This window comes from Nilaparvata lugens, chromosome 8, assembly GCF_014356525.2.
Source record: "Nilaparvata lugens isolate BPH chromosome 8, ASM1435652v1, whole genome shotgun sequence".
Classification (NCBI taxonomy): domain Eukaryota; kingdom Metazoa; phylum Arthropoda; class Insecta; order Hemiptera; family Delphacidae; genus Nilaparvata; species Nilaparvata lugens.
In genome coordinates, this window is record NC_052511.1 from 44883635 (window position 1) to 44909214 (window position 25580).

General features: G+C 34.4%; 1 protein-coding gene across 3 annotated transcripts in view; it reads right to left on the bottom strand.

Annotated features, from left to right (window-relative positions):
- Window positions 1–25580, bottom strand: part of LOC111043264 (lactosylceramide 4-alpha-galactosyltransferase) — a 53792-nt gene that overhangs the window by 8400 nt on the left and 19812 nt on the right. The window contains exons 1-5 of one of the 3 annotated variants that reach the window (XM_039434881.1): window positions 20605–20616; window positions 17383–17385; window positions 11172–11549; window positions 5922–6160; window positions 2804–2956 (exon numbers count right to left, since the gene is read on the bottom strand). In XM_039434881.1, coding sequence (XP_039290815.1) covers window positions 2804–2956; window positions 5922–6160; window positions 11172–11372 — 593 coding nt within the window. In that variant the 5' untranslated portion in view covers window positions 11373–11549; window positions 17383–17385; window positions 20605–20616. Of the gene's footprint in view, window positions 1–2803; window positions 2957–5921; window positions 6161–7128; window positions 7530–11171; window positions 11550–17382; window positions 17386–20604; window positions 20617–25580 lie in introns of those variants that run through there. The other 2 variants (XM_039434880.1, XM_022328176.2) reach the window with 2 other exon arrangements.

Genomic DNA, 25580 nt, shown 5'->3' on the forward strand with positions numbered 1-25580 from the left:
TTTGTAATTTCAAGCCTTTGTTGTAGTGGTAGAGGAGGACAATGATGTACTGATAATGCTAATAATGATATACCTACTAAAATTAGATTGCAATTGGAAATACGATTCTTAAGCTGCACATTCTGTGAACACCCACTAGCTGCATGAACACCCACTATCTGTGCATGAGCGTATAATTAGATGAGGGAGTACAATAATTATTACAACCTGATATTTCAGATAATGCCCATGAAATATAATTTGAGTATGCGACTAAGCTGCGGGTGATGATAATATGAGAGACTGGAAGATGTTATTAGTATGAAGGCGGATTCTCACATTTCAGTATCAGAATCAGTAAACGATTCAGTGAAAATATAACTATAATGAGTTGTGATAGGACTATTCGCACTCAGCCCGGCCGAGCGAGTATGGATAGCCCCATTACAACTTATGCAAATAATAGTTAGGCTATACTGTACCGGAAACGTTCGCTGATACTGAAATGTGGGAATCCGTCTCAAATTTCTCAGGTGAAGTGACTAAAACCCAAGGAAAATGCAGTGGAAATTTCAACAAAGATGAAAGTTTTACTCCAAATAATATCTATCAGATATTAAGCTTACTTCCTATTTTTTTTATTATTATTATGATGCTATTGGAAATTTGCCTACGATAAAAATATTCACGTCTTATCCAGAATCTGAACATGCTACTTCTTATATGAGTTGGTTGTAACAACATTTCAAATCTATTTCACTTTTTATTACTACTCCATCTGGGATATGTCTAAATTTTTCCATGTTTTCAATAAGTTTTTGAAAAATTATCAATTTATATCTAAAGTTTTATTTTTCCTAAGCTTTGGAACATTTCAATACAAGTTTTTGTAGAATACGTTAATTTAAGATAGACTTTAAAAAATTAATTTTCAGAGCTAGGTCAAATCTGATCTGTTCCAATTAGTAGTGATAGGAAGAAAGGATGATTTTAAGAAAATAGCAGTCTCCGTTGGATGAGAACAGAATTATAAAATACATAGCAAACCACTACGTCTATTCTTTACAAGAGTTATAGGGTTTCAACCTAACGTGTGAAATATGTTTATATTTTTTCTTATCACAAAAGCATTGGACCGTGAACTCAAACACTGAGCAGTCAACAACAATGATTAGTAAGTCTTACAATATTTATGTTGCCAATAAGTCATTCATAACTCTAGATTAGTAATAGCCCAAGCTTCATGTTTGAAAGTTGTTGTTTTGTGACCAAGGCCAGCTAATTGTGATAATTTACTTAGACTTGTGTTGTGACGTTTCGGGTTGGAACATCAAACATAACGTCTCAAATGGCTTCTAAGGCTGAAAAGTTTTTTACTGGCCATAACTTGAATGGAAAAAATCCTGGCTGGAACTATTTTTACTGAGCATAACATGAATTTTGTGTTATATAGGCTTACTGTGGTTGGAAATTATTACGTGTAAAGAGGATTATGCAATTATTTAATTTTGTCAATCCTTGGTTTCAATTATTCTTCAAGTATAATGAAACAATATAAATCAATTTCCTTGAACTGGTGACTTCAAAAATTAAAAGACAATAGACTGATTATTATAAGTTTATACTTCATAACATAACTCAATGGTATTTTTATTGGAAAGAGGTAATTAGACCTAATTCATTTCTATAAAATGTTATAATAAACTTCAAAATAAAACTTTATGACAGACGTTATAGTAAATGATCCTATTTCCAATTAATATATCTGATTGTGAGATAATGGAGTAATTTCAATCCTATTATCATTATTTTCTTTCTGAAAAAAGTTTCTATCTCATACTCTATAATGGGGCAAGCGGGATGAAAGATACACATGCTTTCAACTCTTTCGCCTATTTCACTTCATCAATTCATAAATGGAGCAGTCGTGTAGACAGTTCCCGACTGTTTCTGGATTTTTTTTTCTTCTTTTAATCTTCTTATTCAGAGCTTACAGAGTGAGAATAAAACATATGGGCTTCTCTTTTTGGCTTTATGACAGAAACAATTACAGATAAGCCAAGGAAAACATCCTTTTATGATATACAGGATAAAGTAAGAATGTATTTCCATTGATTGAAAATATTTTATGCTGAGATAAGAACAAAATTCTCACAGATAAGGACGATTTTTACAAGAGAACACAAAAGGTCTCAAATGTTACGGTATTCCGGCTAATATGCCTACAATACAGTAGATAGCAGATATATGTAAGTAGCCTAGTCAATAATGTTGGAGATAATTTCCAAATTGGAAAATTGGTCAACATTTGAGCATTATTAGTATTTATCTATTCAATTATTCAGCTTTACACACCTTTCAAAAAAGTACTAAACACTAAATACAAAGTACTAAACCGTCCAATACGGTTACAATACTATAATTTATACAGCAATCCAAATATAGCTAGATTATTCAACCTATTAGTATTATTCTTTATTCATTATTGAACGCTATCAATGCATTAAGCAATATTTTATGGGGATTGAGAATAATTCAATTATTCTAATTTTATAAAATTTTTATCGCTAAATTCTGAATTGGCTATTGAACCTTCAAGGAGAATTCCTGCTTTCTATCTTTGAGTATTTCTATACAAGCAATTAACATTCTATAATTGATGATACATTTTTATGCGGTCTAATTAAACCAACTCATGAAGAATAAACACGAAGAAATGTTTTCATCTTGTCAACCACTATTTAATAGTGCTTGGTAACATTTATTTGTGTTTATTCAAGAAAAAATATCACTCACAATAAAACTATAATGTGAATCAACTCACTTTACAACCACAACATCCAAGTCAAGATAAATTCCTCCGAATTTCCAGAGAGTCAGATAACGGAAGAGATCACTGGCATGTGACCGAGGGTACTGACTGGCTTGCAGGTACCCCGATTTGTACCATTCCTCCAATGGGGAGCCTTGGAAATACCTGCAACATAACATTGAAAATACACATTCCAAAATGAACAGTACAATATATTTATTTAATTATTAACATTGGTATCAATAGCCTCATTGCTTAGTTTTATGTACCGTACATAGTTTTTGTTGATCCATAACGAACCATGATTGTACAACAAATTGAGCAGTCAGTATAATTCTTTCATGTAATATACTATTATTTGAATTTGATACTACACTCAATTAAAACCAGCAATGTCATAAATGTGTAATTCTCCTCGTTTGGTTGAATTTCTTGATCCGTTACGAACTTTGATAGTATGATCGTTCAGTGAGTAATTAATTCAATAAGTGGTTGATAAATAATTTTTTCCTATTACATAAAGTTTTTACGTAATTGTGAATGAATAACAAGAAGATAACTTTGAATGCATATTCGAATTTTAAACACTTTTGGAAATGAATCACTGAATTAAATATAGCGTCGAATTCATTTTTTTAATAAGGGAGATTCTAAATGAATTTTATTACAAACTTCCAATCCAATTATATTGATAGCCTAACACCAGAGAAAAAAATCAAAATTCACACATTGAGAAAAATAAAATCATTCAACTAAAAACAATCAATAGGTACACAATCCATTGTATATCCAATGTACAATGTAACATTATCATCAGGTCTTATCTAATATTTTGTTAGCCTATACAAAAGGTTTATCCAATTGAATGACACACAGGTTTTCTTCAAACTTATAAGCTTACAATTTACAATAAATATTCACTGCGAAAGAGACAGATTTCTCATTCGGATTCTAATTCATTTCCGGTTAAATAAAAATAAATGATATAAGTTAAGTTCCATTACGTATGATAAGTAATTTTTATATTCATGAAGCCTCGCAAGACATTTTGCCTGAATTGCTCTACAACCAAGCATAATAGGCTTGCTAGCACATTCATTTATTGTATAAAATTCATTCATTTATTGTATAAAATACTATAATCATAATACAATTATGACATTGGAGGAAAAACTAGGCTGAGCCTGTACTATTTCTCTCCAAAAATTTTGATAAAATGTTAATGTTGTCCAAAAGATAATAAGGTTATGTAATCTCACACTGCTTCGTCACTTGATTTTCGGTCCAGGAATGATGATTTAAAATTTTGAATTTTGAAGGTTGATTTTATACTCTAAATAAATTACAGAATGTATCACAATAAATTAAAAACTTAAGAAATATTGCACTTATTCAAAAAATTTGAATACAGAATCAAAAACCCACTCACTATTTCACATATATGCGCTCTGTTTTTAAGGAAAGCATTATTAATCATTTCTTCGGTCTTTAAGGCTACAAGAATCAGACCGGAACTGAGTGCTGAGTTTAGTTGAGTTGATCTATGACCTTTTTGGCATTAACGATCCGCTTTGTAATCGTCTTTTTCCAGACAGCGATTTCCTCCATTAGTCATACTTCATAAGAATTTATTTGTCATCACTCTCATTCCCTTAGCTCGCTGAGAACTTATAAAACAATGAACCATGAAAAGCAACTTTAAATTATACTGAAATTATACTCTCATTCCCATAGCTCGCTGAGATTTTTATAAAACACTGAACCATGAAAAGCAACTACAAATTATACTGAAATGATACATGATGTGCTGGAATCTTTCAATTTATATTAAAAATGTTATGCTCTTGAGCTGCTCAACAACTATTATCACGTTTTAACGTTTAAAGCTGTACATACAATATTTATTCGTTTCATGAGATTATTTAGTTGAATAATAATATTGGAGCAATATTCCAAGGCTAGCCATATATATCGAGACACGACGCGACGTGACACAACGTAACGCGAGTCTGGTAGACGATTAAATATATCAAAGAGTCTATTCAAATTATATAATGTTCACATTGAGAGGAGACTGGCATGTATAATATGATCAAATGCTACGGTATTAATTCGTGTAACAGACACGCCTCACGTTGTGTGCAATCGCGTATCAATTTGCAACAAGCTTAAATCTTGGAAACACATTTATTAAAAACATAATTGACTTATTTTGCAAATAGTGGAATTTTGTATGAAGCCATTCCAAAAGCTCAGAACTTTCAGTCGACTTTATGTCTTCTTGATCACTGTGATAGGCAAATCCAAGTTATTAATGTGTGTAGTACATTTTACAACTTTCTTTGCAATAGATGATACTGTGGTGAGTCCAATTGACACGACCAGAAAGTTGTGACACTTGAAATGAGGCGTATCAATTGTCATTAAGTCATTCAATAAAGAACGAGGAAAAAGCGTCGGTTGCATGACTTACATCTAGAAAGTAACAAGAGATTGAGTTTACTGATGGTCAGCAGCCAAAACTATAGTTTCCCATTTGTAACACGATTTTCTGGTAGCCACTTGTTTCTAACTCTCTTTCTTGTGGAATAGTGAATAGTAGGCCTTTATCGTGGTACATAACTATATCCATTGTAATTCTATCTATTTCAAAAAAAAGAGGAATTACTTTTGGTAGTAGCTTCATTATTATAAACTATAGGTTGAGCTCACTGAAGGCTTTTCCACGTAGAAAAAAATATTACTATATTGGAATTTACGTGGAAATTGGCTTTAAGTCTGATACGCCAGTCCGTCCCTCACATGTGCACCAATCTATGAGACTCAACACGGTAGTAGCCCCTAATAAAAACATTTTAATGGTTCAACAACTGAAACTATAGTATGTGCAAACCTTATTTCGTAGCATTAGTCTTATGGTATATTAGAGCGTAGGCCTGTTTGATAGAATCTGCATGAAAACGGCAACCGTGTGCACCTATTGTTCTATTGAAATGACTTTGCTTATAAAGCTCCATACTGCGAACTAGGGTATGCACAGACTATGGTTTCTCGTTTTCTTCTAATTATTATTAAGTATTTTTAGTAATATTATTTTATTTTATTTAGGTGGCCCCAACCCCCAACTCACCGCTCGGCGTTGAGATGTCGGACACGCACGTTGCTATAAGCGTTGATGACGGTGAAGAGCGGATCGACACGTGTCGCGTTGGGCTGACTGAGCGGCGACGGGTAAAGCACGTACACGTGGGAGCCCGGGTTCATCTTGGCAGCCGACTCCACTGCGCATGCCTGGCGCGCACTCAGGTAGACTGCGCCCTTCGAGTGACATGACGTCTCGTGGAAGAAGATTGATGTGTCCTTCACAACCTGCAAAAGAGATGAAAGAGATGAGTGAAATGGAAGATGAATAGGAGAAGGGAATGGAGGTCAGAATTGGTATGTGTGAGAGATGATCTATCACGGTTACAAGTAGGCCTATCATATCAAATTGTTATAAACATGAGGAATGTCATAAAGTGTTAATGTCATAGCCCATAGGTATAGGTACAATGTCATAACGATATCAATTTCGAATCTTGAATTAGGCTATCATAAATAATTGGCATCGTCTTGAATCCGGATAATCTTTTCAAACCTAGAGTTATTATTTTTTCATATTTCCCTATGGAAATTTGTCAAATAGGTGGATTCAAACCCTTCTTCAACAATTTTTTATCGAGGGTTGATCACAATAATTAGAGATAGGTACGTTATGTGAGGTGAGTTAGGTTAGGCTATTTATAATCTTCTTAAAAATGTGATACATAGGGGGATTAGAGACAAAGGGATCATGATTGTATCCATACATCGGAGAAAATTGATGTGAAAGAATAATAATGTTTTGTTCTCGTAGAACAATACTTTATGGAATATTTCTCGTCGGAAAACATTGATGTGTCCCTCACAACCTGCGAAACAGATGAAAGGTATATGAGACGGTCTATCAGGATTAGTAATCTCGAATTGATTTGATCGAAACATCATGGATCTTAATAGCTGTCCATGTCATAGGATAAGGACAGTTGAGCGAAAATTAAATTGAATTTAACCACTGTTGCATGACATCAGGTAACTTCAGATAGCTTCACTTTTTTTGTTTGATAAACTGTTGGAAGTCTATCAAGTATACATTGGATTTCATGATTATAAAGTAATGAGATAATTCCTATAATTGGATAAATAATTTAAATTAGTTAATTTTAATAAATAATTATTAAATAATTTAATGATTGAGGGCAATCTGAAAAAGCCGTGCACCTTCCCCTACTATTTGAACTCAACATTGTGCTACAGACCTGCTTGGGATCCAACTCCTCTATGGGATTGTCGACGGTATCCAGATAGCAGTAGATGTTGTCGTTGGAGTCCCTGACCGACAGCAGCGGCAGCAGAAAGGCAGTTCGCTGATCGGAGGCGATTCCCAGCAAAACCAGCAGCACAAACAGACCGGAAAATAGCAGCCAGGTGGCGCCCCTTCGCGTGCGTAGGACACGCATTACGAATGTCGCCTCCACAACTCTGCCGCGACAGGCGTCTACTCACCGCCTTACCAGACGGAGGCGGCGACTGCTTGAGAATGTCGCCTTCAGCCATGCACTGCCGCCCCCAATAGATGCCGTCTCTGAGCACAGTCGGATCATCAGTGCCGCCAACTTGTCATTTCTCACCATCGCCTGCAAATAAACCACAAATAAATTACACTAATGAATGAGTTAGGAGCCTCATGTTCCAAATTATTGAAGAAAAATATCTTGCTAAAATACGTAGAACAGTTAAATCAGTACTTATAGTACGTAACGATTGCAGTGTTATATTATTCAAATTAGGTCTATTTGCTGAAGAAAACACTAGAACTAGAATAAGGGCCAGACCAAGTTAAGCGTTTTTCACCCAGGTATGGAAATCTTTTATTTTAGGCTTCTTTATCAACCATCCTCTTGGAACTTTATTATAGAGTTTATTTCTCAAATATGAAATACTTCTACGGGATAGGGTGCTATCAACTCTTTCAATTGTGATTAAGTTTTGAGCGACTTGTCTAGTTACTCTTTGAAAATTTTGAATATTTTTTAATTTGAGCACATGTTTCTTAATAGTCTTTAAAATGAACAATTGTCTTATAGTGAACAGATTGGAATTTTGAAACAATGTGACACTTGGGAAATCTCTCGGATACCTCATTATTGTTTTGATAACTAACTTTTGTAAAACAAATAGAGGTTTTAAAGTTGAATCAAAAGTTCCTCCCCATATAGAATTACCATACTGAACTAAGGATTGGAATAGAGCAAAATAAACAGATTTTAGTAATTTTAGACTCAAAATACTTCTAAGCATGTACATTTTTAAATTGACCACCCTTAATTTTCTACAAAGGTAGCTAATCTGAGGTGACCAGCGTAGATGCTTATCAACAAAAATACCAAGATACTTGTAATTGTTTACACTCTCAATAACCTCATTGCAAGAATCACATGGATACCTGTTACAAGCATTATTCAAACAAAGCCTGTTCATATCTAGATCTCCTCTTGTTGTTGGACTGAAGGTCATACATTTTGTTTTACCAAGATTTAGTCTCAAATAATTACATTTTAGCCACTGAGAAACCTTATAGTAACCCACTTTTGTTTGCTTGATAACATCTTCCCAGGAACCTTCTTGGAAGATAAGTGCTGTGTCATCAGCAAAACAAATTGTCTTAGACCCAACTGAGTCCAGTACACTAGGCAGGTTATTAACATAGATCAAAAATAAAACTGGTCCCAATACAGTCCCTTGAGGTAGACCCCATGTCACATCTCTAATCTCACTATTACTACCACCACAGCTAACGATTTGGCTTCTACCCCTTAGATAACTTTCAAAGAAATCTAACTCTATTCCTTGAATACCAATATTAGATAGTTTCTGGATCATTTTATCATGTGGTACTGTGTCAAAAGCCTTGGCCAGGTCCAGAAACATTACCAAGGTTTTTTTATTTGTTTTGAAACCATTGTATATTGTCTCAGTTAAGGACTCCAATGCATCCTCTGTGCTTCTACCCTGTTGGAAACCAAACTGCCTCTTATCAAGGATTTTATTAACATCTAGATATTCAACTAATCTTTTCTTTACCAATTTTTCGAAAATTTTAGAAATAGAACTTAGCAAGCTAATTGGTCTATAATTTTGAGGTATTTCTTTACTCCCCCCCTTGTGTAAAGGAATAACTTTTGCATGCTTGAAATGCAAGGGAAAGTATCCAGATGAAAAACAACAATTGAAAATTTCTGAAAGAGGTTTAGAGATTGTGTCAGTTAATAGTTTTAGCACGCTGTTGGATATGTTATCCCATCCAGGTGCCTTATTATCATTCAAACTTTTGATTACTTCCTTGATTTCTGTTTCAGTAACAAAATTGAAATTAAATGCATTTTCAATATCTATTGTTTGTTCCAAATATTGATCTTCATTCTGTCCATGTATATCAATTTCCTGCGCTTGATTTATACCTACATTCACAAAATAGTCATTCAAAGCATTAAGATCTTGATTTACATGTAATTGTGAATTCTTATTTACCCCAATAATTGCTTGATTTATCACAGACCATATCTTCTTAGGGTCACCTTGAGCTTTATTTATTTCTGATTGATAATATAAATCTTTTGCTTTTCTAATTAGATCTACTATTCTATTTCTGTAAGACAGGAATTTCCTTCTCAGCTCTACATTAAATGGTTCATTTTTCAATCTTTTATATAATCTATCTCTTATAGTTATGGACTTTAGAATTCCATTGGACATCCAAGGTTTCAAATGTTTTTTAGTTAAATTAACCTTTTTAATAACTGTTGCTCTACTGATGCACGTTTTTACATTATTTACAAATTCATTTACTAATGTTTCAATACTTCTATTCGCGTCAATCTCCCAATTCATTAAAGCACTCTCCTCTAACAACTTTTCTTTATTAACATTCCTCACTTCAATAAACTTACATGGCTTACTAGATCGAGAACAAACATCTTTTTTAATTGATGCGTGAAGAGCAGTCGCATAATGATCAGTAATTGACATTTCTAATACAGCAGTTTTTAATGAGTCATTATGTTTGGATTTAGAAAAAATATGGTCTAAACAAGTATTTGAAGCAGGACGAGTTTTTCTATTGACAAAGGACTCAAACCCATGCGAACTCATAATAGACAAATAATCATGCGTTTTTTTAGAGTTACATAACAAATCAATATTTACATCACCTATCACTAATGAATAATCAAAATTAAAGCATGAACCATTCATATAATTATCAAGTTGTTCTATAAATAAAGGTATACTTGTACTAGGAGATCTATAAACGGATGTTACTAAATATTTATTATTTCTAGTTTGCAGCTCAACAGCTAAGAAAGGATATTCGTTTGGACTATCAATTTTTTTCGAGGAAATACTATTAGCTACATACATGACAATTCCATCTGAACGATTCAAGGAGTTACTTTTTATATATAAATTATAGCCATTAATGTTTAACAGTGATTTTTCTTCTTCTGAAGTCCACGTTTCAGTAAAAATTAGAACCTCAAATTTTGTTCTCATGCTGTTCAAAATAATGAGAATTTGATCAAAATTTCTTTTCAAACTTCTTATATTTAAACTAAAAATATTCAATTCATAATTAAGGGGCTGAATATAGTTCAAGTATTCATCGGTACTTTCACATTCCCTAACACTGTTAATACTATCTACAAATTGCGTGAGATCATTCATAATAAATGTTTAATCAAACCTGTAGCAACACTTTATTCCTCTCCGTTGATAACTTTTTTCAGATGGTCCAGTCCCTTGACTTTGAATACAGGTGAGCCCTCCGACTTCTTAGCGCACATTTGTGAACCACGAAACCAGACGAATTTCCAATCATTTTCCCTAGCTAACTCACGAGCGGCTTTCAGTTCTTTAGCACTCTTGGCAGTCAGCTGAAGTGTCCGTTCGGCAGGTTTCTGTTGATTTTTTTCACGTCGATTCTGGGGCTGCTCCTATCTTCTCTGCTTATGGTTTGGAAAGCCGTCATCCATTTGTCCCTCATACTCCTTCTCACGAACCTGACGTGCATGACATCAGGTAACTTCAGATAGCTTCACTTTTTTTGTTTGATAAACTGTTGGAAGTCTATCAAGTATACATTGGATTTCATTATTATAAAGCAATGAGATAATTCATATATTGGATAAATAATTTAAATTAGTTAATTTTAATAAATAATTATTAAATAATTTAATGATTGAGGGCAATCTGAAAAAGCCGTGCACCTTCCCCTACTATTTGAACTCGACATTGTGCCACCAACCTGCTTGGGATCCAACTCCTCTATGGGATTGTCGACGGTATCCAGATAGCAGTAGATGTTGTCGTTCGAGTCCCTGACCGACAGCAGCGGAAGCAGAAAGGCAGTTCGCTGATCGGAGGCGATTCCCAGCAAAACCAGCAGCACAAACAGACCGGAAAATAGCAGCCAGGTGGCGCCCCTTCGCGTGCGTAGGACACGCATTACGAATGTCGCCTCCACAACTCTGCCGCGACAGGCGTCTACTCACCGCCTTACCAGACGGAGGCGGCGACTGCTTGAGAATGTCGCCTTCAGCCATGCACTGCCGCCCCCAATAGATGCCGTCTCTGAGCACAGTCGGATCATCAGTGCCGCCAACTTGTCATTTCTCACCATCGCCTGCAAATAAACCACAAATAAATTACACTAATGAATGAGTTAGGAGCCTCATGTTCCAAATTATTGAAGAAAAATATCTTGCTAAAATACGTAGAACAGTTAAATCAGTACTTATAGTACGTAACGATTGCAGTGTTATATTATTCAAATTAGGTCTATTTGCTGAAGAAAACACTAGAACTAGAATAAGGGCCAGACCAAGTTAAGCGTTTTTCAAGCGTTTTTTTCACGGGAAACCCCAATCAGCCAATCGGAGAGCTTCCTGCCTTGCCGACTCTAAAAACGCTGTCTGAAAACGCCTGAAAAACGCTTTTAATATGGTCTGGCTTCAAGACTGCAAAAAATACCTCCAATTCAACACATGAAAGGGAAAGCTATTTTCCCCCCACAATAGATCAGTATATAGTCCAATTGGAATTATTCATAAGTATTTACTCAATTATTAGTGATGTGCCAAAAATAATTACAGAAAACAATCAAAAGCTTTATTATAAGATAAAAAAGAAAGTATAATAATAATTAATTCTATTGAGATAGGAATGATTCAATCTACGTACTGGTCATGATTTATTTAAAATGTAATAAAACTCCTACTCATGAATGCATTCTTCGAATTGCTTAATATCAAAAACAAAAATACCATCTTATCATAGTAAAAGTGATTGGAAAAAATGTCCTCTCTAAAATTACTCCCAAATAATAATTTGATAATTTCAAGTAGACGTGAATGGAAAATTAAATTCCTTTACGGTATAAAAATTCTTGAACAAAGAAAGGCGAATAAGTGAATGGAATATTACAGAAGAAACAATTCAATTCAAGATTTGTTCAGTGATAAGAATGAGCAGCGATGTGGAACTTCAGACATTAAACTACTGTATTCTAATGGCTGTTGTGATCATCATAAAATGTACCTTAATTCACCATAACTCCCAGTGTCGAAGCTACGTCATTATTAACAGTAACAATTTGCTCTGATGAGAAAATTCAATACAATTGAATAGAATGCGATTGCCTTCAAGTTAATCTATAACTGCGAAAATCTCATTCAAAATAATAAGGAAAAAGTATTTAAACACAATGGTTTACGGGTTTGAGGAATAAAAAATTCTATTCAAAATAAAAATCAATCGGTATTGAAGAGTATCAAATCGCTGTAATTCATAATTAAAATCACAGGTAACCTTTGCAGTTAGTTGCTACGTGAAAACTACAAGGTTAGGGACCAGTAAATGTATTCGCCGATCATAAAATATATTATGCAGTGGTTCTGCAGGGTGGTCTTGTACTGGAGAAATAGTGTAGCTGCTTCCCAGAATATTCAAACAAATTTGACTTGCAAATTTCAAAGGTCATTCTGTTGCTGGTTTGAAGTTGGTTCAATTGAATATTGGGTTTGAACAGCGGCTTTAATATAATTAACTGAACTTAAACTGATTAAAAATAGATTGAATAAATGTGAGAAACTGGTTTTAAAAAATAAGCTGAAATTTTCATGAAATACGTAATACAGCGGTGTCAAATTCTAGTTGGTTTATTGGAGCAATGGTACAATTGGTAAATTAGTAATAATGTTTTATTACCATTCAATATTCATACTAAAATGCATTTGAAATTGATAGATAACATATTCTTGGATGTAGATTTCGATTTGAGTTAGGATGATCAAATCAAAACAGAATATGAAATCGTTTGAATCCTATACTGTACTATTAAACGAGCAACTTCTGTTTATATGTTTAGATGTTTGGATGTTTAGATGTTTAGATGTTTGGATGTTTAGATGTTTAGATGTTTATATGTTTGTATTTCACCGGATCTCGAAAACGGCTCTAACGATTCTCACGAAATTCAGAACATAGTAGGTTTATACTTAGTGTACTTTTTGCATTCCTCTGGGAATTAATCTCAATTTACTGTGATTAGATAGAACATTTCTGTATGAATGTTATTATAATTTCTTCTTTCGTAATAAATTGTTTATGCTTTTGTACTCCAGAGCGAAGCTCGGTCCCCGAAATTTAGTTATCTATATATGTAAAAGCGAAATGGCACTCACTCACTGACTGACTGACTGACTCACTCACTCACTCACTCACTAACTCACTCACTCGCAGAACTAAAAATCTACCAGACCAAAAACGTTCAAATTTGGTAGGTATGTTCAGTTGGCCCTTTAGAGGCGCACTAAGAAATCTTTTGGCAATATTTTAACTCTAAGGGTGGTTTTTAAGGGTTTAAAGTTCGTCTTTTAGCATGTATATTCTTCTTATTCTCTTAATAATAATTGAAAAATGTCCATACAATATGTTAATATGGAACTATAATCTAGAGAGAGTACCTCTTTGAAACAGTTGTTAACTGGTAGCTAAATTAATAATTTTGTCAGGTTGGCATTAGTTGAGTTGACTTTGTTAGGTTGGCATCAAGTTGAAGATTGAAATGCATTTATCGCGGAAAAATTGATTGTGCACTGCTACTTCAATCAGAGCTATTCCTGGGAATATTATATTACTAGTCGTCAGGATCGCTTCGCTCGCCATATCCGTTTAGCCAGACGTTTAGTCTGGACCCCCGACTGGATCGTCCTAACATATTATAAAAATGCTAAAACGAAAAATGCAGGCGAGCGAAGCGAGCCTGCTGATCTCATTCTTGGATGATCCAGTCGGGGATCCAGGGGGCGGAGCGGATATGGCGAGTGAAGCGAGCCTGACGGCAAGTAATCTATATAAATAAAAATCGAGCCTCAAATTTTGACATTCAATAACTTTTTTATGTGTGCACCGAATTTGATGATTTTTTTTAGTTGTGTTTGTTATGATCAGGAGCAGGTTTATGGCCTATCAAATTTATGATCCGACTTCAGGACTCTTTCCTACGGTCCTTCAAAGTTTACATGTAATCCTTATAGGAGAGGATTTGTGAGCTGACCACACACAGAAATAAAAATCAGCTGTTATAATCATTGCGTCATCCAACAGCCGTCGGTAGATCTGTTTTTTATTTTCTTTCTACTGATTTAAATTTTCATTTTCTTTCAATTCACAAAATTTTAATTCTAATAATAATGCCACGGTACGAACGACGTCCAAAGTTGGGTCGTGGAACTCGAAATGCTGTAAATGTTGAATATGCACGGGAAACATCAGCAACAAGGAGATATACCACTCAATTTCCCAGCAAGCTGCAATCAACTATGTCTAAAAATACAAACTGCTGCACAGAGGAAGTCAATATTGAGATAATGTAAATACTGATTGTTGGATAATTTTCATAAAAATATAGTGCATCTGATTAAGCTAAGGCTAAGCACACCTGAGGAGGCTCGGCTTGGTGATACAAAGTGTTGATGTTATGGAGATTGCCTTATCACACTGTTCCACGCCATGCCCGATTCAGTGAGTGTGAGTTCTTCCTTTCAAACCAATAAGCAAGAAGCACCTGGATGCAAAATGCCGCATCGCGCCACCTTAGGTGTGCATCCAGCTAAAGTTTGTCATGAGATACATTAACTATTTGGCGGTACGAAGTTCACCAGGCCAGCTAGTATCAAATAAAATTCGTGAGAGACATAATTTGAGGTTGAACCTGTTGTTCCTCTTCCAATTTTTGTAGTCATTTGTGGTTCTTTGAATAAATAAATAGATTGGTCCAATTTTCACCTCACATGAATCAGATTTGAAAATAGAATGGGAATAAAGCTTTTAAGCTTTGTCTTTGGAGCTCAATTGAATTAAGAATTCAAGTCTCATGTCAAGTGAATGGTTTGAACAATGACTTTCTTAATCAATCCAATTACACCAAAAATAGGTTGTCGTGAATCATGAAGAGAAGGGTTACAATTACAAACCGTAGCTCTCTTAATGAATCTAATTTGATTGAAGATTGATTCTCGAAGAGGGCTCGAGAGTGATTCAGATTGAGAAATTAATTGGATTTATTGAGTGGAAGGGGTGTGACATCTTGCTAACGACCACGCACAATCGGACATCTTTATCAGAGCTTTTACTTTTCCGTCTGTCATGCAGCTCCTACAGGCAGGTGGAAAAATCGAAGTTTTCCCCGTGTCTGGCTGTCTGTTCTTGTTCGTGGTTTTACACAATAAACGCCAAATTTACTGAAATATCAGACTGGAAGCTTTCTCAGAGCCGCTTTTCCAGCGTCTATTTTCGGCTCGGCTTGCTCATTGCCTGGTCGCGTGATCCAACCGAGGCAATAAAACTACCGCATTCCTCTCTTCAATTTCGTTCCTTATCGTTTCCACTGCTTCCTCTCCTCTTTTCTTTCTCACTCCATTCTTCCTTCCCTACTCGTTCTCTCAAGTTCCTCTTAGTCTCAAAATTCAGAACCACCAGAATCATTTCCACTCATTTCAGTTCATTTTCTCTTCATTGTTTCTTCTCTAACGTTCCTCCCTTTGAAAAACCGCAAACCCACGAAACACGTTCTTACTGCTCTGCTCACTATTTTTCCCATTCACTTCATTCCAAAATCCCTTTCTCAACTCTGTCTCTCAATTTATTTTTCACTCATATCATAAAAATAACACAATATCTGAATATTTGCGACTAATAGACAGAATACCAGAGTGTTCGTCACTTTCATTCTCTCCTGTTCCCAATGTTCTATCTATTTTCCATGCATTCTTCAACCAGGGGTTCCCACAGGGCACCGTGTCCTTGGGGTGCCCCAAAAGAAAGGTCATTGACGAAAGACGAAATTCTTAATATTTTTATAATGGGGGGTGATTTAGAAGCTGATTCGACTAGGAGCAATTCTATTTTCATGTGGAATGCTATTCACAATACGAAAATTGTTCTCTGACGGCAGAGCAACAACAATGCAGTCAGTCAAATCGCTATGAAGTATGATCAAGAAAAAAAATTATTGCTAGTCGAAGATGGAAGTTCAAAACACCTACTAAAAAAACCTACACCTTCTAGTACAACTCCTCTCATTCAGACACTGCCTTTCCTTTCGTTTCCTCTGTCTTCATCTTTTTCTGGCTCTCATCTCCCTCTCATTAGTATTATTGAAATTTGTTGACACACGTTGACACAATCCTCGTGACTCCCGCATTATCAAGTCTCAGATATAGTAGCATCACATAATTAATATGCTTTTCTCTACAAAGATAATGTATCGTAAAATTAGTGAAACATCATTTCTCCATATAGAAGAATGCCAATTAATTTGGATTACCCATGACCTTTAATATAATGATAATGATGTAATAATCATGATAGTTCCAATGTCAAATGTCACATTTCTACAAAAATAAGAAACTGCCTTTTCATTTTTCGATACTGCAGTTCAATTACTTACGAAAAGTTTCCAGATTTTCAAATTTTCAGCTTTTCTATCATTTTATATTTTGTCTTGTAATAAGACGTATATTCATATTATTTTATGCTTAAAATATCTCTTAAAATGTCACATCTTCCATTGTTAAATCTACAGGACAGTTATTATAAAAATGTCGTTGTCAGTTTACAGTTCACAAATTCTTCACCCGGTTGCACCTTGCAAAGCCTTTTGAATTTTAATCAAGATTAAATTCCACGAGAATCAATCAGAGAAGGGTTTTCTGGTAAGAAGAACCAATAAGAGAAGGTTTTTTTGAGAAGAAGGCTTCTCTTATTGATTCTCGTGGCATTTAACCGGGATTAAAAGGTAACGGACTTTTCAGCAACCGGGTTCAATATACATATTTAATCTAACTATGAGTAATATTTTAGGTATGTAGATTTAGACTCAACAATCTTAATATCTCAAGAATTCAAAATCTTGAATGGAAATATCCTGACTCATTAAAAATGTAAGTCCCTACACACTATGGATTTCATTGTTTACATGAGGAAGTATTTTGATTTTTGAATAATTTTTTTTGTTTTTTTTCTTGTAAGCTTAATTAATAGAGGCATTTGTCTATAATTATCCAAGCTACTAACAGCTCAGCAATGTCTCTATGACTATGACTAGTTCGTGCACACAATATTTGCATCTGCTACTATTTTACAAGACTAAATTTTTATGAAACATGTCCAGAACTCTCATGTCACATGTCAGATGTCACTCCCATAAATACGATCCATTCCAGATTCTCTATTTATAGATTATCTATTTATAGATTCCCAACGTTTCTCAAATCCTTACAAGGAATTAGGCTGACATCACTGATTCAATCATCTGAAAATCCTCACAAGGTATCAAACCGACGTCACTAATCCAATCCTCCGAAAATCCCTACAAGGTATCAGCCTGACGACTGACATCACCAATTCAAACCAAATTCGACAGAAACGTGCGTTAGCGCAGCCTGCTGTCAAATTTAGACATCAGATTTAGCTATTAGCTCATTCATTCATTCATTCATCAACCTAAATAGAGCCTTGTGAATGGAACTGGGATGAGTAAAACAAGAGTACTGGGGATACAAGGAGAAGAGTTGTGTGGTGGTTCTGGCGTTGAGGGGGGTAGAAGGGGGGAATTCAGCTGCTTGCATGGAAGCAAGCAGAGCAGCGTGAGAAAGACGTCCAAACCAGAATTAGACCGGCTTGCTCTCTTCTAATAGACTTTAAATGTTAGAGCCGCATTAAGTGGATTAGGTTGTTCTGGAAGGGCAAAGGTCCACCAGACCGGGTCAAGATCACGGCTCCAGTCCCGTAAACCCATCCAACACTTAATTGATTCCAGACACATGCACAAGTTCGTCTAGTTTCGGTTTGGATGCTCCTATTGTCGTATTAATAGGCCTGGGACACCACTTGGAGATTCTACTTGGGATGTTATATCACTTGAGGGATGTTATGTCACTTAACTTAGGGTGACCCTTCTAGACACGGATCAGTGCTCGTAACTTTATAATAATTCATTAACCCCTCGTCTACCTCCTACACTTCCAGACAGATACAGAAGTTTGTTTCGTTTAGGATGCTTCCTATTCCTATTATCATAAATTAACAGGCCTGGGATTCATATTCTACATTCTATACTACAGTGAGATTCACTTTAAACTATCAGCATTTCTTATGAATAATATCAAAGCACCCCGTTCAATCGACGCTGACATTTTGTTACTAAATTCATTGTAGGATATCTTGCATGGGATGCCATATCACTCAACCTGGGGTCACTCTTTGATACACGATGACCTCAATGCACGTTACTTGATAAACCTTAAACATTGTAATATAGATGTACAGTAGGCCTACTGGATACAAATAAAATGAGTTTACATATTCACTGAAATGTGATTAGAGTAATGACAATAAAATACCAGAGCACTGTGTGAATAAAAGTGTGATTAATTTTATAGTATCTATAAAGTTACATCGGAGAATGTTCAAAAGTTGAACTTTGCATAACATACTTTGAATGCGCGACTCATAGAAGATGGATACGAATAATGTGATAAATATTGAAAACAATATTTGTTTTATAATCAATTGTTTGAAAGTTAAATATGTGATACATTATTCTAGTGTAGGTACAAAATAGTGTAGAGTCAATAGTTTGAGCTTGTTTAAATCTAGAATCTCAATCATTCGAATTTGTTAATGTTTTTTCTAAATCATAAGATGATGAATCTGACAACTGTCTTATAAGAAATTTGGTTGATTCGACATTTTCTCACGGAATCGTAAGCGTTCAATTAGTGATGTTGAACTGTAATCTAATTTTCTACTAATAACACTCCTTTCGTTCATTGCACCCACGTACATTTCCTAACTGAGGGTCACCCTTCCATAAAAAGATCTCAGTGCATGCTACTTTTTAAGATTAATTCTTATTGGAATGCATGGAATACAAATAAAACTGGAAATCACTAAATGAAATACTATATTTGACCGAGCGAAGTGAGGTCTAAGATTCAAGTCGACGGTTTTGCATTTCTCTTTATGTTTATATGTTGCGCATTTACGGCAAAACGCAGCAATAGATTTTCATGAAATTTGACAGGTATGTTCCTTTTTGAATTTCGCTTTGACGTATATATAAGGTTTTTTTGAAATTTTGTAGTTTAAGGATAATATAGAAGGAAAAGGAGTCTCCTTCGAACGCCAATATTACCGTAGAAATTAGACTATAGAATTATTGATCATAAATCAGCTGTCGAGTGGACTATTAATTGCATTCAATGAGGCATGCAATAATTGATAACTCGAAATAACATAGTATTTTCTCCCGACTTTTCTCAATGAAACTTGGTAAAAAAATCAGCTGTCGTGTGGACTATTAATTGCATTCAATGAGGCATGCAATTGATAACTCGAAAAAACATAATATTTTGCTTTCAACTCGGTAAGCTTTTAATGATAGTAGCATATTTGTTGACAACAAATTATTAGCATTGTCGGTACAACAACCCAAACAGCCATTAGTTGTTTACACACCAATATCTCGCCGACACGACAGGACAGAACACAATTTACTCTGATTGACAGTATTAGAGGAGGTTGACAGTACTACTGTTCACAGAACTAGTAGTAAGTAGCTAATATGATTGCAAATAAAAATAAGTAATAATGAAAATACTATTCTCGATTATTTGAGATGATCTTGAACGAAATTGAGGTTCTACTATTGGTCAACAGATTAGGCATCGTCTATATCGACTTGTTGAAAATAGGAGTGTCCTCTCCTAATTTCCAACCTTCAGCCAACGAGCCAATCACATTTATATGACTCCTATGTAACTCAGCTCCACACATGCTGTCAATTTACCGTAAACATTAAAGTATTGAAAAGAAAGGAAAACCTTATGAAGCAATATTCGTTATTCAAAATTATTTGTAATCACCAGTGTTTTAGAGTATTGAAATAAAAATGATCCGTAATAATTGACGTATTCACTGAGACCTTTACTCTCAATTTACATTTTTTACTCCCTGGACATCCAGGTACAATCTCCAGCTCCATTAACAGAAAAAATGATTCGATTCAATTCAATTGTCCAATTATATCTTATCTATTGTGAACACTGAAGTACATTTGCCAATCCAATTTACAACGCAATTTCTGAGGTTGCAAAAAAACATCAAGTGCTAACCACACTTTAGTACTTCCTTTAGAAATGCAGCCATTGTATTGTACTCCACTTTCACATTGGCGAAGATCAATATCACTTAGGGGAACTTCCCCCTGTATCTATTGTTTGCTGTGACAATCATGACCACCAATGGTCTCTTCTTGTTCAGTGGCTCTGGTTCACCTCCGCTCCTTTGGTATGATGCAGCTACAAGCAGCTACACTTTCAACCCACTGTATCAGCATTCCTTATAGAAAACATCATTCCTTCCTATTCAACCAATGCTGACAGTGAATATCACAATGAAAGCTTCTTTTTATAGCTCCTTCCCATCATGTATCGCTTCACAGCATCTTCTCAGCTCATCTATTACACTACAGCCATATTTAAATTCAATCATAAATAGCTGTCGATCTGCAGTTCTTCTATACGATTTCTAGGGTTCCTCTGCTTTACACCTATAGCTTCTCTTGACAATATATCCTGTCCACAACCTTAGACAACAAGTAGTTTAAACAAATAGAAGAGAATTGGGAACATATTGTCACAACAAATTAACGTTTTTTATCATTATCATTATCATAAACATCATAATCAAACCATCATCATTAGTAAAATCGTAAATCTGCAAGCCTAGAAGCCTTTATTCGCTAACATGCTAACCTAAATCTATTATAAGTTTCAGCTTTTTCATATAAATCCATGGTACATTTTACCAAATTTCCCAAAATGAGAAATTAGAATTCGAGTGTACTTATCCTAACAATATTCTGAAGAGTAATAAGTATTCTGTACTCATTTCTCAATGCACAAGTGTCATGAAATACAAATATAGACCTTATGCCATTGAGTTCTGGAATCGATATAAACCTTCTCATCTTCCGAACCGTTTTATATCATGAGAGTATTCCTATCTCTCCTATATTTTTTATTTCTAAGCACAAAAGATAATATAGTAAAATAATATGCAGAATACTATCATCAATCCGATTCTCCATGAACTTCTTTCAACGCTTTATCATTATCTATTGGAGATTTTCAGATTTAGGAACTTATAGCCTATATCAGGACACAGTTCTAAATATTCCTCTTTTTTCCACCTCAAGGATCTCTGAAACTTCTTATCGCAAGATTTGTATCCGAGAGATACTTTCTAATCTTCCAACTCCTATATGTCTGACTGAAGACTTACCAAACTGTATAGAGCTTATTTTCTCTTATATCTATATCTTCACAATTCATATGGAGCTCTTCTATATCTTCATCTATTCAAATTGTGTGGAACTCACACTTGCTCTATCTATATCTATTCAAATCGTATGTCGCTAAGCTATCTATCTATCTACTCTTTTTATATATCCAGCGAGCAAATACGGCGATGTGGAGCCTTTTTATCGTACAAAAGGCGAATCGATCTTTGGTTGTTAAGAACGCTCAGCCGGGCACATTATTCAAACGTAAAAGAGAGAATAGAGGATTAAGGAGGAGGGAAAGAGAGAGAGGATAGAATTGAGAAGAAAAAAGTATAAATTAAGGGTGGAAAAGGATCTTTTGAGTGGGAGGGTCGTCCACTGCCAAAATGAAAAGAGGGAACGTTCTCTTTTTTCTTTTCAACATGCTAAATTGGAACGGGGTTGGAAAGCTTCCGATCAGCATGATGGTGTGATTCACTTTTAACTGTCAGCATTTCTTCTAAATAGCGTGAATACTTCCCATTCATCCGGTGCTGATAGTTTGGAGTGAGTCTCAGTGTAGAACAATGGAAGGGAAGAAAGATTATCGAGAACCGAGTTGGAGTTGCTATTGAAATTGGCCTCAAACAGCACTTTACAAATCGCACCACTTGTCAGTTGATGTGAAACGAAAATTTAAAGCTTGTAGATTGATTGATTGATTGATTAATGGTATAGAATTCGGTACCCAATAATCAACTACTATAGCCTGTACTTTAACCATTTTCAGCACGCACTCTATGAATACAAGACTATCTACTATCTTTTACTGGGAAGGGTGCATGTTCCAAACATTATAAATTGATAGAATTCCCGATAAAAGTGAAGTAATGTGGAGTTGATGTGTGAGCTAATGGATAGAGCCTTATGTGGAGAAATGTATCAAATATTTAATTTGATATGGAGCTTCATAAAAGGAGTTCATGAAAATTAGCTCCATCAGTCAATATCAGTAGTATTTGTACTATTGTATCTAACTAGAAATAGGTTTGGATTCCTCATTTCTCCAAAATTATGTTTGAATTTAATTGTTTTACACGTAAAAAGTGCGTGATTACAGTAACGAGTACGGTAGTATTGGTTTCAGTGGTACAAGGTGATGAAAATATTACAGCGACTCATATCATAATTTTTAATATAAAACACCTGTATATTACAATATCATTAATAATTTTGAACCTCTTTAAGAGAAAGATTTGAATTTGTTGTTCATCAGTAGCAAACAACACAGACAGTATTCTCTAGACACCTGATCAATGCATATCACTACAGTAGTCTACATTCGAAACAAGAGGAATGTACAAGTACATTCTACAAACAGAAAAGTACATACAAAGTATTCAAAACAAATTCACCAACCAATTAAAGTTTCTACGGTGAACAGAAGTTTCACAAGCTGTCCAAAACCCAGACGTTCAAATATATATTCAAGCTATTGTAAAAAAATCTAAAATGCATTATTATACTTTATCATTCAATCATCAAGTTTTGTCTATTATCATTTTAATCCATTTGTATTTTTGAAATATGTTGCATGTGCCATGTCGAACAGAACGTCATGTTGATCGGAGTTTGCGCTTGGAACGTGCATTGAACCGGATAAAACCGGTTTGGTGTGATTGAATAGACAGGAGTCATCATCCGTTCTATTTCACCTTGTTTCTTGCGCCATCCAGATCTGGTTCTGGCTTTGGCGCCAATTTTTCTTACCGCCAATTCTCCACTTCAGTTGCATAATTCAAGTATATTTGGTACACGGTTTATGCTCAAAACCGAGGATTGAATTTTCAAATTTCCTAACAGTAGTAGTATTTTATAAAGACAATTTAAATTTTATATTCTGCAATGACACAACAACATAATCAACAAGCAAAAATACCTTACAATAAAAATACTTTACGCTATACGCTATAGTAGTGACATTGAGAATCTAATTGTAAAATTCTTTCATGGTGAAAGTATGATAATAATCATTACAATGACAATTGTCATGCAAATTATTATTGCATTTGCTTCAGATCAAACAGCTATAAACAGTTTATAGTAAACTTGTGCTTGATGTCAGCTATAACCTCAATAGTCTATAGCCTCATTAATATATTTTTTCAAGGATTGTACCTATTCTAAATATTAAAATAGCTATAATCTATTCAACGAAACTGCTGTGAAGTAGAAAAATTTTGATTTAGTTAATTTTTTTCAGTTTTTGTTGGAAATTTGTTGAAAAGCACATTTTTTTAATATGAATCTTGTTGGAAATTTGTTGTAAAGCATAAACTTGTGATTTGAAATTTGCTGAAAAGTACAAATTTGTTGTACTTGTCACTTGATTTATTCATAGTCTTTTTTTGGTAAAAATAGTAAGCAGTGGAAGCACTTGAATTAGTTGATTCTACGGTTCTGTTGTTAAGCACTGACAACACAAAGACCCGGTTGCACAAAGGCCTGTTTAATTTTAATCGTGATCAAATGCCACCTGAACTTGAACCCATCACATAAGCCTTATTCTCGAAAAAACCTTCTCTGATTGGCTCTCGTTACATTTAATCACGATTAAAATTTGAAAGTTTTTTGTGCAACCGGGTCTAGGACTTTACTATCACATGTTTTCAGTTTTTAAAGCAACCTTCCTCAACGGGGTAACTTGAGTTACTTTAAACAATAATTAAGTTGTTACTTTTCAATTCAGAACGAAATACTATTTGTTCTAAATTGAACTATATCAGGTGGAAAGCATCGATTTCCTGAAGTCAAGATTTTGATGTGATAAATTCCTAAACACATTTCCTGATTTCAAGATTATGATGTGATAAATTTGATCAACTAGGAGGAAATACAAGGGGGAGTGAACAATGTTTGCTGTGATTAACCGGTGATTCACTCCAACAACCTACTTCCGTTTAATGACCACAGTATCCTACGCCTTAATATGTCTATAACCCTCTACTTCTAAGAGTTTCCGGTTTTTTACCAGATCCTGGAAATACCTCATTTTTAAGGGAATTGGACGAAGGGTCAGCCAGGTGTAGGACCTAGGCTACATACGAGATGATCTGAAATAGACAACTAAGTAAAATTATATTGACAAAAAAATAGTGTATGAGAATTGCTATCAATATGAAAATTGATGTTAGGAGGTCTGTGAATAAAAATAACGTTATGAAATAACATTAATAGCATTATGTATGGATAAGTATAGTTTATATGAGAATATTTATAAATGCGTTGTATAAGAACAAAGAAGTACTCATAGCAAAGAACCTCTATTGTTATAACTCAAGAATTAGATGAAATCAACAGTTTTTGGATTCTAATGCTCTATTTCTATGTTATTATGAGAAGAATATGAGAATTAAGAGAAAGAATTAAGTTGAGAAAGAGATTGGCAAATATTGAAAGGGAGAGAGATAGAAAGCAATGAGAAGAGAGAGAGAGAGCACAGTAGACTAAATAAAATTAAAGTTGAGATTGATTGATTGATTGATTGAGTACTTTATTTTTGTAGATTACAATATATACTGGCTTATACACTTATATACAATAGCTTACAATACAGCAAAATTATAGATGAATTTACAAAATATAGACTAAGAGAATAATTATTGAACTGTATATGATATGAAAAAGCAATTCGTAATATAATAACTATAGATAATTATATTGTTATGCATCTACATAAATTGGCGGAGCTTTGGACATATCAATGTCCATTCTTTGGAAAGAATATTAAAAATATCCTTCCCACTAACTCTCAACCAAATTTCT